The sequence below is a fragment of the Numida meleagris genome, chromosome 3 (assembly GCF_002078875.1).
Source record: "Numida meleagris isolate 19003 breed g44 Domestic line chromosome 3, NumMel1.0, whole genome shotgun sequence".
NCBI classification, from domain to species: Eukaryota; Metazoa; Chordata; class Aves; order Galliformes; family Numididae; genus Numida; species Numida meleagris.
The window spans coordinates 63,271,622-63,287,733 of NC_034411.1; the positions used below are offsets into that span (position 1 = coordinate 63,271,622).

Sequence of the window (16,112 nt, forward strand, 5' to 3'; positions counted from 1 at the left end):
TCCTACTGACTTATTTAATTACTGGTGTCCAACTTGATGTAGGACACTTTACCTCTCTCTAAATCAGATATATGATTAATCTGCCTATTTCTATTTTCTTCCATAATACAGGCACAAATGTATTGAATAGAATTAAATAATATTTTATACTGACTGATATGACCTGTAGTGTTCTAACAAAGTTACTCAAAATCACGAACAAACGCACTTAGTTGTAGACATTTGAAAATACATAGCAGTAGCTTGATCGTAGTAAAAGTTAAGATTAGGGCTCTTTTCTCCATCTTTCCACTTCCGTGTTGTTTGCAGCACCTGACTGAAAGCATTGTGCTTAGTTTCCTCTTGACGTTAATGATATTTATGTAAGGAGATACGCTGACTTTCATTGGTCACCCCTTTTGTTTCAGTGGTTTAATAAGAAACTATGAAATAGATGTTGTGCAATTTCAAGACAGCTGCTCCGGGAAGCAGAAAGGTCGTACAAGGAATGGACTGTAAACAAAGAATTAAAAATATTTAATACACTGAAAAGTAGAAATTTCACAGTAGTGTCTCTGTCACCTAGACTTGAAGGAGTTTGTATGAACAAATCAAGGAAGGAATCAGTCTGCCAGATGAAACTGCTCAAGTTATGAGGAACATTTGCCTGTGGGATCTGCTTCTAAAAAGACTTGGTACTTTTTACTTCATTTGGATTTCTGCTGCATATTGTTCTTTCTCAAAAAATTGTCAAGACCTATGTACAAGTAACCTGGTAAGTTCTGAAAAACTGTACTTAATCTTTTGAAGTACATCTGGTTGTTAGCACTGTAAGAATTTTCAGTTACAGATCAAGTTTTTAGTTTTAATAGTATATTTGAGTAAAAGCAGAGTATGAGAACTAATATTTCACATTTGAATTTGTAGAACCTGGTAAAGAAAAAATCCCATTAGCCAGATTGTGCGAGTTTTCATTTTATGCTTTTGTTTCAGCAGATCCCAAAATTACTACAAATTCTAAAAACCTTGGAGGGTGGTGGAGAGAAATTTTTTCATTCAGTTTGTTCACTTTACTATCCAGTTTCTGTCTAGTCTGTGATTTTTCTCATATAATCCTTGAGACACTGTAAATACACAATTGCTTGCACAATTATCCTGAATTTGTTTCAGTTTCTTTTTTAAATCACTTAAATATTAGGTATTTCTTTAAGAAGTAAAACAAGTGGCTAAATCCTTTCTTAGTATTCCTTTGAGTCAAGGGGAATTTAGTATTTTTCCTTCTACTGATGCACAACAAAGATAAGCAGAAGCTCACAAATCCAAACAATAATTCTACCTCAGGCTCTCTGGAGTTACCTACTTGTTTCTATTTGCTTGAAACCTTGATGTGTTTAGAAGACCATGTACCTTTGCTCTGTAAAAAGTACATTTTGTGCCTCTGGGCTAATTGGCTGTGTAAACCTACTGCAGGAGGTTATCACCTGCTCCATTTTGTTTCATACATTTGCCTGACGGTTTCTTTAGAACTATTCGTTAACTCTAGCGCCAGTGAAAGAGTTAATTGTTTTCCATGATGGAAGCCTATCATGCAGTGATAACTTTAATGGGGATCCTTTGATTTAAGCTTAAATTAATTCAGAATAAGAAATGAGTTGCTCTTCCTATCAGCTTTGAAAGACAGGAAAATCGCATTCATGTTCGGTGAACAGGGATTCAGATGAGTCTGAGAGCTGTAAATCTTATTTTTCTTCTTCAGTCTACTTGTTGTGTTCACATTTACTTTGTGACAGCTTTGCGTGGGTCTGGGGTTCTACTTACTGTCATGTTATCTGTGCCCCAGCATGCTGAAAATCTCTTCCTGAGTGTTGTTTTGTTAAGAATAATCTTACTTGCTCACAGGATCAAACTGAAGACCTAGCATTCAGCTTTTCAAAGGCTCTTATATACACCTCCAAATCGTTTGTACTTCACAAGACCTGACTGGTTTTACATACTTGGAGTGACGTGGAAAAATAGGCTGGGAAGCACTTTGGGCCAGAGAGGAAGGCTGGTCACCATTTGGCTGCATAAAGTCTGTCAAAAGGCGGCCAGACAAAAGGCAGTTAGCTTGAAGGAAAGTCTTTCTGCTCTCTAGAGGTCAAAGATTGTCATTTATGCCCTGTTTACTTAAGAAGCATTTGTTATTGATTCAGTGAACCAGAATGACGGGAGGAGGGCCAAATTCCTACCTGAGATAATTAAATTAACACTACTGGATTCTGCCAAATCTTCTTTCTTGTGGTGCTCTGAAATTGGTCTCAAGTGGGAAGATACCTGTGTGTCAGCAATAAATTTATTCATATGACTAAACATGAGTCAAAGAAATTCTGTTTTACAAGAAACCAATGCTTAAATTTAATAAAATAATTTGGGGGGGAACATTTTGACTCAGTAAAAATAGATGTATTTTTTCCTCTTGTAGGAAGGAGAACTTGGAATTACTAACCTCTGCAATGTTAGTGACATCAATGTAGCAGTGAGTAATGGTTTACTTTGTTAATTACTGACAGTTTGCATTACTGCTATTTGAATAACTCAAGTACAATGACCATATTGTCAAAGACCACATGTAAGTAAGTCGTATGCTTAGATTAAAGGGACAACTATCAGGTTTTTTGCTTAAAGAAAACTCTGTGTATAGAGCCTGACTCTGTGTCTAGATTTTGTCAATAGAATTCATAATCACACTGATTCAAAACGAGAAATTCTTTAGAAAATGGGGCAAAACCAGTGTAATCCCCAAAATGTAAATCATTAAAGACTTTTCATCAGCTAGCTTTGTACAGTTCAATTTTGCTTATTTTGTTTTCTCAGTGGTTTCATGGGAGAAAACCTAAAACAATTGTTTAAAATTTAGAGTTCTGTATGAGTTCAAAGGTTTGTACCGATACCAGGAGATTCTTTAGCTTAACATGAACTTTCTGTAGCAGCATTCTTGTAAGTCAATATTCTCCTCCTTCCAATTTCAAACACAGTTGATGCTGGTAGTTATATATATATTCTTAGACTAGCTGTGGAGAATTCAGTTATCGGTATTTTCTGCAGAGATTAGTGAGAAGCAGCCTCTCAGCACCTGGTATCTAGCAAGGCTGGATCATTTATGATACTGGGACCATAAAAGGCTGTGTTGTCATGACAATACGTAGCAAAGATGACTTGACTATTTGCTCATTGTTATCAAGACTTGCTATTTTTTTTTCATGAGGCTTTGTAGTACATGATGTCAGAGGCTCCTGCTTCTGAAATCATTGCCTTCTAGCTTCTCTTCAAAAGGAAAAATGTACACAATTATTAAGAGGAGGATGGGAGAGAATAAAGAAGACAAATCCAAAGTCAAATTCAAATCACATGCTATTTATTACATCTTTGAAAACTTACCATTCCACCATTCTTGGCTGTGTTGCATAATGCTTATCTGTTACTTCTTCCCCATGAACAAGTGGCTCTGAGCCATTTTCCTCTTTAGCACTGGAGTTTTCCTTCTCTTTAAAAATGTGATTTCAAAGTCCTTCTTAAACCCACCATCTATCTTTGCAGTGCATACAGGGATGTCAGTTTTGGAATGCAACAGTGCCGGTCAATTGTCCACTGAAATGTGTGAGTATTGCCTTAACGTGGGTTCCATAGCACTTGTCTCTTGCTCATCAAATACGGATGATGGCAGATTTGGAAAAATTAATCAGAGCAGCATTTCTATAAAAAAGACGTAAAGTCTATATTTTTTTCAGTGCATTTATAATTTCTCAGTTGGGAAACCAATCACAGAATATTTCAAGTTGGAAGAGACTCAATAGGATCAATAATAATTCTTGACATAGAAGTTACCTGTAACATCAAAAGTTTAAACTGTATTTGTCAACATTTTGGAGCATTTTATAATTCATCAGGCTCAACCACTTGCCGAGGTTTTCAAGCACTGAGAAAGAATTAGTGCTTTTAAGGATTTTACTTTGCTGCAGCCTATCTCATTGTTACACACAGATGTAAAAGCAGAACGTGTCTTCATTAGTTTGTGTTTGTTGTTTTTTTTTCAGGTGTAGCTTTTCCTTTTTTCACAGTTCACCAATGATCAAACTTTGTAGTGTACTTTCACTGTAAGAAATTTCTGATTAATTGGTATCTGTTAAAAATACTCCTTGATCATATTTATGCTAATCCTATGTTTCATTTATTTGCTACTTGTCAGAACAAGACATACACCAGAGAATGTGAGGTAAGTTAAATGCTATCAGATTGGCACAAGCCTAAAATAGTCATAATTTCAGCTCCTACAATGTTCATACAGTTCTAAGAAAATACACAAACATATCTATCTGTCCAGGTCTAATTGTTCTGTGTTTCCTAAAGCTGAAGAATGAGTTATGTATTGGAATATACAATCCTCCTTTCCAGCATATTTGCTAAGGGCATATTTGCATTGAAGGCTGCTCTGTAACAAGGAATATTGCTTTAAAGAAAGCAGTCTGATCCCACCAGCATGAGACACAATACAGACCTACTTAAGCTATTTTCTAGGCTCTCCCAGGAGTTCTGTTCTATTCAGTTTTTCATTGATACTATCAAGGATGAACCAGTAAGAATGCTCACTAAAGACTGAATGACACCAGCTTGGAAAGAAGGGGAAGCTAGACTGGAAAGAATAGGCAAAATACATTCCTGACTGGATAGAGGACATGAATTAAATAAAATGTAATTCAAGAAGGTGCCATTTGGAGCATGGGATGGGATACTGTTGACTGCAGGAATGCAGTTGGGACCGCTGAGGCCAGTTGCTGTATCCAGATGGAGGCAAGCGGGCAGTGGAGAAGCTGGAGAATAAACCTGCTAGGAGGCTGGAAATGTAATTGGAAGGATTGATTTTCTGGGTGGCAGTGGCATGCATTTCAGTCTGTGAAACTGAAAACAAATAAGCTAAATGATTTACAAATAAGATGGTTTTGGAGCATAGGAACTGTCCAATAAATAATCAACTTACTTCTATAGAAACAAAGAATCAGCGTGGGGTGTTTTTTGTTTGTTTCTTTGTTCGCTTTTGCTTGTCTGGCCACACAATATGCCAGTTAAATTCACAAACTGCAAGGGTTTTTCGGGATTATCTTTCTGCTGGATCAGCTGGCTGATTTGACTCCTCATGCAGTGAGACAAGCATCATATACTGCATGCAGGGGATCAGACCACTGCAGTCTGTGGGAAAGGAGGAGGGGTAAGAGTGGGACTTCTCCTTTGGCATAGGCTCAGCTCTATCAAGTGGCTACACCCCAAAACTGAAGTCCAATTACTGTTACTAATTGCAGTATTATCCTGTTGAATATTACCTCTCACCTTGGAACAGAGGAATGGCACTGAATTCATTGGGAATATGCACAGAAAGGGGCAGCCACTATAGGTAGAGACAAATTCTTGTTTTCAGGCATAGCAGATGGCAAATTTCCCTCAAAATTCCTAAGAGCCAGAGCTTCAGTAATCCTCTTTCATCAAGCAACAATTGGATTTATGGTGCTGACAAAGATCAGAAGAAGAAGAAAGAAAAACAATACAAAACACAAATGGGTGAAAATGTCTGTGATAAGTGAAGTTGAAAGCACTATGAATCAGCTTGTAAAACTGATGGCATGATCCCCTACAAACCAGGCAGTACCTGATTGTAAAGTAAAGCTGCAACTTATAGCTGATAACTGATATCTGCTATTACCCAGACCTTTGCTTTCTAATAATCATGATAATTCAGTTGGAAGTATTTTATTTTTCTGAGTATGAAAGCTTTGGGAAAACTTTTTAAATGCTTACACATGGCACCTACTGCTCAGATGTGAGATAACATATGTGGAGATACACTGCTAAACAAGTTTTTACATCCATCTTAGCTGCAACTGTGAGTTGTCTGAAATAACATGCCTTATCAGTGTCCATAGGGTGCCAGAAGTGGATATCCTGGAATCAAAGAAATTGCCTCTGAACGGTCTAAAGGTTAATTATCACTTGAAAAATGGCTGCTGTATGAAACAAACTTCAAGATTTACAGGCTAAGTAAACTCACAGAATCAAATGAGTCCAAATACAAAAGTTCTGAATTTTCTGGAGGCTGTGCCTTATAAGTCATTTTTAGTCTACTGAGATGCATCTGGAAAATGTTACTATCTCTTCTTAAGTTCTCTTGAGTACCTATAAAGCATGGTAACACAGCTAGATTCCCTACCTAAATTGAAACCTCTTAGGAGTTTTGTATTTTTGAGACATGAGTGTGGTGAACTCACTGCCCCAGGGTAATGCCATGATTACAGCTTTGTGAACTTGACCACAGCAGGAGTAGTAACTGGCTGCGGTTTAACTTGTCAGACAGCTCAGCACTATGCAGCTGTACACTCACTCACCTTCTCACTGGGATATAAGAGAGAACTGGAGAAAGGATAAAACTTGAGGTACAGGTAGTTTAATAGGACAGAAAAAGAAGGGAAAATAATACTAATAATGATGATAGAAGAATATAAAAAGCAGGTAATTGCTCACCACACACTGACCAGTGCCCAGGCAGACCCCGAGAACCGGTACGCCTCCACAGCTAGATCTTCCAGTTTTATAGTTCCTCATAATGCCGTGTGATGTCCTGGTTCTGCCCCCTCCCACTTCCTTGTGCACCCCTAGCTCCTCACTGGCAGGGCATTACCAGAAGCTTAGTGTAAACACTGCTCTGAAACAACTAAAACGTCATGTGTTAACATTATTTCCATACCAAATCCAAAACACTGTACCATAGCAGATACTAGGAAAAAACTAACTTGATTGCAGCCAAAACCAGGACATAAATACTACCAAGGAGGTGTGAATTAGCCACGGCTGCTCTGACAAATTATTGATTTCAACCATTTTGAAAATTCCTTGTACGAATGTGCTTCATTCATGCGAAATAAATGACGCAGGAAAGAGTGAAATACAACATGTAAAATATGTCACTAAGTTAAAAAACCTTATTTCCTAACTCCTTGGTAGCCATTGAATTCTGTTTCCAGCTTTAATACAGCTCCATATTTGTGCTTTCCACAAAGAAACAGTGTGTAAGGATGAAAGCCCTAATTCAGTGCTCAGTGAAATTGATGGAATGGTTTTCAGAAAATTCTTTGGAATGAGATTGTGGTTCTGCTATTTTATTTTTTTTAGAGCATGTAATTATTTCCACAAGATTTTTGTGTGTTTAAAATGCCCACAGGATTTGTATGTATTTGAAATTTATGTATTTCCACAAAACTAACCAGTAAATTCTGTATTCCCACACAGACAGTTTCCTGCAAGTTTGGCTGTAGTTGTGCAGAGGATGCATATGGTGTTGAAGCACAGAGTAAGACTAAGCGTGGTCCTGTCTGATTCACTTTCTGATAAATGCAGTTTTCAGATTACTGCTTTGCTTCACAGTCTGGATTTCTTTGGAAAAAAAAAATAAAGATGTCTTATGTTTTTGTTTCATCAGAAAACTATCATTTTCTTCTATTTTTCATATAAAAATGAAGTTAACTTTGTCTTGTAGTAACACTTTTTTTTCCCTCCCTTTCATGGACCTGAGACTTTTTGAACTCAATATCAACTATTTTAGGTGATACTTTGTAGAGTGCTCATCCTTAACCTGACTTCTATGTTGAAATCTTTGCCAAAAGCTCCTGTGATTTACATGGGAACAGTTAGGCTAATACAGCACTGTTGAAATAGACTACCTGAAAATCCTCCCTACAGAAGTCTCCCCTACCTTCTCTAAGTTTCTGTTCAGCAGACATTTACCAGGTACCTGTAGCTACAAATGGATATACGCAAGTGCAGAATTGTAGTTACATTTGCTTTCATTGAACTTGGCCCAGTTCAGGCCTACTTATGAATCCATGTTTAAAATGTCTTGTGATTTATTCATCAATATTTAAAATAAATCCTTTTCTGTGCTTTTACTGACTTCATAGCTGTCATATATGTGGAGTAATATGCCCAGAGATTGCCATGAAGGGATTTTTCTCACTCTTAGTTTGTATTTTCCCCTCAGACTATTTGAACAAGCCTGGAGCACCATTTGCATCTACCATTGGAAGCCACAACATCACATTGGGTTGGAAGCCAGCTAGTATCTCTGAGGTTAAATACATTATCCAGTGGAAGTTCCATCAGCTCCCTGGAGACTGGAGATACACAGAGGTAAAGACAGGCAATTCCTTCTACTTTGCAACGTTTCTTTGGATTTATAATCCAGTCCTGCTTCACTGGGACAAAAAAAAAAGAAGGTTATTTATTAATAGAGTATAATCACACCAAAAAAACATGTGAGGAAAGAAAGTAATAGCCAGATTTTGGAACAGAAGTGGCTGTAATTTACTGGTGAAGTAGGTGATCCCTTTATTGTTTTCTAGCAATTTGCTAAGACCGGTAAAACATGTTAGGATTCTTAGTATACTTGTAGGGCACAGGTTATGTATATAATTTGCTCTTTGCTTTATTTTAGAAAGACATTTGATAATACATTAGACACATAAGAGAAGTTTCCAGAATCATGAGTAGTGTGAAAAGCTGAGAAATGAGCAATTATTCCTTTTCCTCCAACACAGGAATCTTGAAGGAGAATAGCAGGTAGCAAGTTCAAAACAAGCTCATGAAGGTATTTCATCACTGCATGTGTGATTAAGCTGTTCATCCACACCTGTGGATGTTAAATTGCTAAATGTTAAAATTACTAAAATTACTATATAGGGTTCAAAAAAACGACTGGAAAAATAACAGTAGAAAAAAAGTAGTTCTACTGAATGCAGATATTGCCATTGTTTCTTGTTGATCCTCAGAAATCTTTAAAGACATCAAGACTGAGATTATTCTGGAGAAACATAATTGAGAGCTTTCTATTTCTTTTTCCCCCGAGGCACTTTTCCTTAGAGATATTTTTTTGATTCTTGTAAAAGACACAATAGTTGGCTAGGTAAATCTTTGTTCTGATTCAGTATGGTCATTTTCGTATTAAGTTCTTTTGCGTCAACCGCATACTTGTTATCTTGCCATCATCTCTCTTGAAACAATTTACAGAGTACAGCAAGTTAGTACAAAAAATCATGATGACCATTTGTTAAGCAGGAAGTTCTTTAGAATTAATGATAGGTTAAATAACAGGGAGCAATAACTTCTGACCATAAATACTTTAGGGTAACTAGGAGGCACTGGATCTTAAACCTTTGGTACATACATCAAAATTTTAAAATATAGTGCCTACATTGTCTTACCATTTTAGTTTTTGAACTTCATTCGTCTAATTTACTATTGCATCTATGCTTCCACATGTTCATTCATTGTTTAGATTTGGTTGTGTGTGTGTTCTGAATAAAAGAGGAGGTAAAAAGTTTTGAAAGGAAGAAAGACCAAATTTTGTGCCACAAATAACTCCCAGAATTTGTTCTCATTTAAACTTAGGATACCACACTCCAGAATCCTGAAATATGTATGCTGCTGTATCAGACTTTTTTGAGCAGGTAACACTCTGTGTAGTAACTCCAGATGGAGGAAGGATGAAAATTGTGTGTTTATGCATTGATCTAGGTAGTATCTGAAACTTCATATACAGTCAAGGACCTTCAAGCCTTCACTGAGTATGAGTTTCGAGTAGTTTGGATCATAACCTCTCAGCTGCAGCTCCATTCTCCATCAAGTCCCAGTTACCGGACCCATGCTTCTGGAGGTAATGAATTGGACTATCACATCTTTCAGGACCGCATTAGAAACACTTAGGTTTCCTTGTTTCCTGCTTCTTTCACAGCAAAAAATAATGCTTAACCTCAAGAATTGTATGCATGTTTTATGCTAGGCAACTGCACAGGACTGAACAAAAATACTACAGAATCTTTTTATTTGAACTACTTTTGGTATTAAAAATGTGCATGGAAAAATACACAGTCAAAATTGTAAGGATGCATTGGATAACTTTATGCACAAGAACTTTTTGAATGAAATACACACCTTTTCCTGGACATAATTAAAAAAACAAAAACAAAAACAACAAAAAAAACCCCACTTTTTCTGAAATGTTTATTACAACATGCCAGTTAATTTCCTCATATGTAAAAAGTCTGTATATCCACAACAGAAATATGGAATCTCCCTGCACTCCACTATTTTGAGATAGAAATTACATTTAAAATGTTCCTCAGTTAAGACATCATTCATATGAGAAGGCAGATAATGTTGTAATATTTGAATATAACTTCCTGGTACGTTATTGTCTTATAGACAGTACATGATGTCATGGTATGTTACGAGTGTTTTATGGAACTGAGATAAAAAATGTTTTACTATCAGGAATCTTGCATGGATACCATTTCCTTTCTTTTTGTGATATATGCACATTTTCATACTAAAAGCTATATATACCCTTGAAGAAGGCATTGAGGAAAGTGCCATAGACTTTTAGTTTTCATCCCATGGTATAATGTACATAATCTCACAGAAAAAAAAAAGATAGTTTTCATGATTTCAAGTTACTTTGTTTTCCAGCTTTACTGAGCTTAATGCTGAAACAATACTGCTTTAGGATCTAAAATCTAAAGCACTTGTTCATGTCCCTATATGACATATATTTCTTTTCCTTCACTTTCACCCTGCATCTCCTATTTAGAAAAATAAAGAAAACCAACCAACTTCTTAATATATGAAGTAGAAGGAAGAATAACTTCAAGATATCTTTTTATGGATTATGAAAAATCCATCTGACCAGAGAATAGAGGATAGGGAAAGGTCTATGAAAACTGAGATTTAGCTTTCAGCAGATTCCCAAGTATACCGTGTTGGAGGTCCCATCTATGTGAGATGTTAAAAGTCACCTTGTAAGGCTTGGTCTGCTTCCTTTTTTTCTTTTTACAAGAAGAGAACTGTATAGATGACATTTTCAGTGAAAATGCAATACGGATATAACACTGAAGAGGCACAATTTAGAGGACAACATCTCACAGGGCAGACTGTTACTTTTCTGTCTGCTGTCATGTGGAGCAGATTGAGATATGGGAAAGAAGAGCTGAAAGGTTGTACACACAAAATAGGAAATTACCTGTATAAGTTACTTGTATGAGTACTTGTATAAGTACTTGTCCTGATCCTAATATCTAATTTCTCAATAGCTTATAAAGTATGTGTTAATTAATTAATGATAATAAATATGACTATAGACAGTATTAACAGATATAAAATTGAAAAAGTACACAAAAATGGAAAAAATTGATGTCTTAAGTACCATTCCAGAATAAATTATTTCTGTCTTTTACAGTTCCCACTACAGCTCCTATCATTAAGGATATTCAGAGTTCAAGTCCAAACACTGTTGAAGTTAGTTGGTCTCCACCACTTTTTCCCAATGGATTGATTGTTGGATACAACTTGGTCCTGACCAGTGAGAATCACGAACTGTTGAGAGCATCAAGAGGGCATAGCTTTCAGTTCTACTCTACTTTCCCAAATAGCACTTACAGGTACAGAAAGAAAAGATATTCTACATGGCCAAGGGTGCTATACCACATCTGGTCCAGGCATAACAGGGTGTGTCTAAATGCCGTATCTAGATAATCATGCTGTTTACTTACTCTCTTGCCAAAAGCACTGGTACTTACCTTGAGATGATGGAGTCATTCCAGATGGATAGGCTACTTATCTTTCTTATAATTTTATGGAAGCCAGGTGGGGAGGAAGGAAAAACAATTTGATACAGGGCAATAGGCTGCATTTTCGTAGTTGTTTATTTTGTTTGTTTGTTTAAGTCTGCATAGCATGTTTTCAGTGTATTCAGGAAATGGTAAAACAGCCTTCTCTATTTCTTTAAACATATGGAAAGTTTCCTCCATTTTTGTTAAATACAAGAACCTGCATTCTGCTTGCACTGGTAAATACAGATCTTCCTTTGAAAGGAAATTGAGTTACTCTTCTGAGCCTAATACCCCATTTGAAATTTACGCTTAGAAAATACTATTGTTGCTCCACCTTTCATAGCTGGGGAAATCAGATTCTGATTGGTTATATTTTTCTTATAGATTTCCAAAAGCATTTTATGTAAATGGATCTTTTCCAGAAGGAAAGCACTTCTGTTACAGCTGCTCTGCTTGATAAAATGTTTCTCAAGCAATCTCTCAAAAGAAACCCCCAAACCAAAACCTGTCTCTTTGATTCACCAAAGGTTCAGTATTGTAGCTGTTAATGAGGCTGGAGCTGGACCCCCTGCAGAAGCCAACATCACAACACCGGAATCCAAAGGTAGAGGAGTAGCAAAGTTCCTGGGGACAAAATCACATTTCCTGGGTTGCTGTGTCCCCAGTAGAAGAGAACAATATTTAGACTGTAAATAATGCATTACAAGGAGTTGTACACTGAGGAAGCAGCAGTACATCACAGACAGCCCTGTTCTTTGGCTGTAGGCATTACTGTACTACACAGCCCAGTAATAACCTGAGATGACAGTTGGGCCGTACAAATCCAACTTGAATTATATTACAAATGAAAAATGCATCAGTCATCTGAGGCAGTGACTGAGAAGATATACTTCCATTTTTTATATGAGATCTTAATGCACGTCAAACAAACATATTTATTTTAATAACATTGAATATATCATATTACACACTCTTGTCAAAATGTTCACAGTTATCTCATGCAAAAAGAGACTATTACCAAAATGACTTATAGTGTCTGCATCATTTGAGACATGCATACAACTCAATCTGTTCGGATTATCCAGGAATGGATTAAGACAGCATTTGATCTTAGTGTTGTGATACCCATATGAGGAAATGGTATCTAATAGCAGGAAGGGCTTTTATGCTGGATGAAAAAAGATAAGGAAAGGTTTGTTGGGAAACTGAAATTAACCAAATCCTGGTTAGAAATAAAACACTACTTCTTGAAATGAAGGCAACTACCTTGTAAAACTTTCAGGGTCCTGAGATTTAGAAGCAAGGTTAGCTGTTTTTTCCACAGCTATACATAGCCCAGACAGAAAGTACAGATTTGCTGCAGAGATTTTTTTCTCCACAGAGAGATACTTCAGCTTGTATAAGTAAGAAGTCAGCTAATGTGACCAAAACTCTCTTTCTTTACCTTTATATATATATGAACAAAATATATGATATATACCATATGTATCATATATATATATGTGTAATCTACATTGAAGAAGACAATATTGTCCCATTATCATTCTTTACTTGTGAAAATTATTTTTTCCTTGAAAAAAATCCTTACAAATTACATAAAATAAACATACTTGCTTTGCTCTTTCCCAGCTATGTGGTATAATATTATATAGTTTTCAAAGAAGTCTGGTGGTGATGTTGATGATATAAATATCCCACTTCCACTGGATTTCAGGGCAGTGTGGATGTCTTAGTGCCTTAATTTCCTTGGAAATCCTCAGGGCTTCCTTTACCCCAGAGTTCTTTCACTAGGGATTCTAATGCTATAGGAACCAATGTTGTGAAATTCAGATGATGCACTCACTCCCTACACAAGCAGTCAGAATGTGTTGGTGTAATGTTGAATAACTCTATCCCCTTTCAACACTCAAAGTTTCAGTCAGTCATTTCTAACATAAAAAAAAATATATATGTGTATATATGTATATGCACATGCAAATGCATGTCTATTAATAATGCGTCTGAATTAACAACATTACTCTGTGTGGTAGTTGCCTATCTTAATTCCAGATTTCTCTTTTTGTCAGTTAAGGAAAAAGCAAAATGGCTCTTCCTATCCAGAAACCAGTCGTTAAGGAAAAGATACATGGAACATTTCCTTGAAGCAGCCCACTGTCTGCAAAATGGTATAATACACTGCAACATTACAGGTAAAATCTCATCAGGATCTCTCTTTCACTCTCAAGTGTAACTTATGCCTGTGTTCCCCAAGGACAGAACGAACTGTCCCAGCCTGAGAGAGTATTATCTTCCCTTTGTAGTCAATGGGGAGAAATGCAAACTGTCAAGACATGATTTGATCTATTTTAAGTGACACACTTTATGATGAGATAAATTGTTTTCCCCAGTGCTACCTCTCCATTCAATCTAGGCAACTAGTTCAGAGCTGGACTTTTACAGAAGTTACATAAACTGAGGTAAGATGAAACAAAAGCATGTGTTTCCTTATGATTAATGACTGTGTTTTCTCAACAAGAATATGAGGAACTAAAGTGGTTCAAACTGAAGAATTAATACAAATTAGCAAAGGATACTGGCTGAACCTAGAGCATCAATAACCCTGGGGCTCAGAGATCAGTAACAAGGCATTTAAGTAGCCTAAGTCACCAGACTACCATGTTATCTCAAATTACTTGCCACTGTAATGTCTCTTATCTACATTGGTGTGTATGTGGTCCTTGGAGACGATGTGGAAATTTGAGTTTATTTTCTGCGGTTCACAGAGCCACAAAGACGCCAGAGAATGAATGTTGCCTCGGACTAAATACTATTTGAAAGTACCGAACTGGAACAGATAACGTCTAACTTACATTAGAGTGTATGGTGCTTTGTGAGCGGATACAAACTGCATCTCTTTGCCTTATAGAGGAAGAATCAGTGTCAATTGGTTTGCATTTTATATATTCTCTTCTTGTCTGAATTACCTTTCTGAAGGGCAATTTCTCACAATAACATCACTTACATAGCAAAGGGGAAAATTTCCTTGTCTGAATGAAGGCCAGGAGTGAAGGAGAGAAAAAGTTAACTTTTCTCCTGTGCTGCTGGGCTGCAGATTGAAAAGTGCTTTTTTTTTTTTCAGACAGATAAGAAAAAATAACTGAAAAATTGAGACATGTTTCTTACATTATTTATGTATGCATGTCTTTCTATTTTTAGGAATTTCTGTGAATGTTTATCAGCAAGTTGTCTATTTTTCTGAGGGGAATTCCATCTGGGTGAAAGGAATTGTGGATATGTCTGATGTGTCTGACCTAACACTCTTTTATACCGGCTGGGGCAATATTACATCGATCTCAGTAGACTGGCTTTACCAGAGGATATACTTTGTCATGAATGAAAAGGTAGCGCTCCAGGGCATCGTTAATTTCATATTTCACTGGAATAAATCCTATAATTTATTTTAAATGAGAAATTCTGATTTATATTTATCATGCACAAAATTTAATTATAGAAATAGATTTTTAACTTCAACCCACACATTTCACACGTTTAAAAAAAAAAAAAAGAAAAAGAGGAATCAGGTCATATTTAAAGCAAGCAGGCTATACAGAACTCTGACTCCTTGTCTAATTTTTCTCCTCAGGACAGAAAAAGCTTTGGTTTCGACTGCTTTATTTTTGAGACTGACTTCATGCCCACCTTATGCCCAAAATGAATGACTTTGTTCCTGTTACTCCCTCCTCCATCTACTTTGTTCAGTTCACACTCTTCCTCAGGAAGGCAGTGTGCGGTAACTGCTCAGTGATTATAATGCTCTTCACAGATAGAAAAAGAAGCTCAGGAGGGAAAGTATTTCATACTAGTGATGACAGCTGAGGTTACAACTGCTTCAGTCTGAAGTAGAAGTATAGATGGCAGCCCTGCACCTGATTCCCTACTTGTAAAGCATCTATTACATTATATTGCCCAGACTTTACACTTACCTTTGTATTCCTCTAATGCACTAAGGACTAGAAAGCTGCCCTAAGTGGTCAATGGGGTATTTTATTTATTTATTTATTTATTTATTTATTTAATCTTTCACTTACCACTCAGGGAACAGGGAGCTGGCTGAGCAGTAGTGAGACAATGTTACAAATGGAGCTGCAGACCAACAGAATGACAGCAGAGCTTTCTGAAGTCACTGCAGCTTAGAGAAGTCCCAGTTACAGAAGTCCTGCTTTTAGGATTGGAAAAGCATTTTCTTCCCTGTTTTCCTTTCCCTACTAGATGATTTTCAAAACATAGTTTTCTAGACTCAGGCTTTTCCATCTAGGAAAGATGACTGACAGACAGCTTTCAGGGTAAGCTGTCAGGGGTGCTTTTGTACTTGTTACACTGAGCAGTAAATATTCTTGGTGGCTGTCAACACAGGAACTCAGAAGGACCTAGACTTGGGGTGTTTTGTTGCTGAGTTCACCTGAAAGAATCTCC

General features: G+C 36.6%; 1 protein-coding gene across 6 annotated transcripts in view; it reads left to right on the forward strand.

Moving 5' to 3' along the window:
* ROS1 (ROS proto-oncogene 1, receptor tyrosine kinase) overlaps positions 426 to 16,112 on the forward strand; it is a 73,216-nt gene continuing 57,529 nt past the window's right edge. For 3 of the 6 annotated variants that reach the window (XM_021389647.1, XM_021389649.1, XM_021389651.1), the window contains exons 1-11: positions 426 to 754; positions 2,441 to 2,494; positions 3,556 to 3,615; positions 4,205 to 4,231; positions 7,291 to 7,351; positions 8,039 to 8,187; positions 9,571 to 9,709; positions 11,288 to 11,489; positions 12,188 to 12,264; positions 13,727 to 13,849; positions 14,856 to 15,040. In XM_021389647.1, coding sequence (XP_021245322.1) covers positions 632 to 754; positions 2,441 to 2,494; positions 3,556 to 3,615; positions 4,205 to 4,231; positions 7,291 to 7,351; positions 8,039 to 8,187; positions 9,571 to 9,709; positions 11,288 to 11,489; positions 12,188 to 12,264; positions 13,727 to 13,849; positions 14,856 to 15,040 — 1,200 coding nt within the window. In that variant the 5' untranslated portion in view covers positions 426 to 631. Of the gene's footprint in view, positions 755 to 2,440; positions 2,495 to 3,555; positions 3,616 to 4,204; positions 4,232 to 7,290; positions 7,352 to 8,038; positions 8,188 to 9,570; positions 9,710 to 11,287; positions 11,490 to 12,187; positions 12,265 to 13,726; positions 13,850 to 14,855; positions 15,041 to 16,112 lie in introns of those variants that run through there. The other 3 variants (XM_021389648.1, XM_021389652.1, XM_021389653.1) reach the window with 3 other exon arrangements.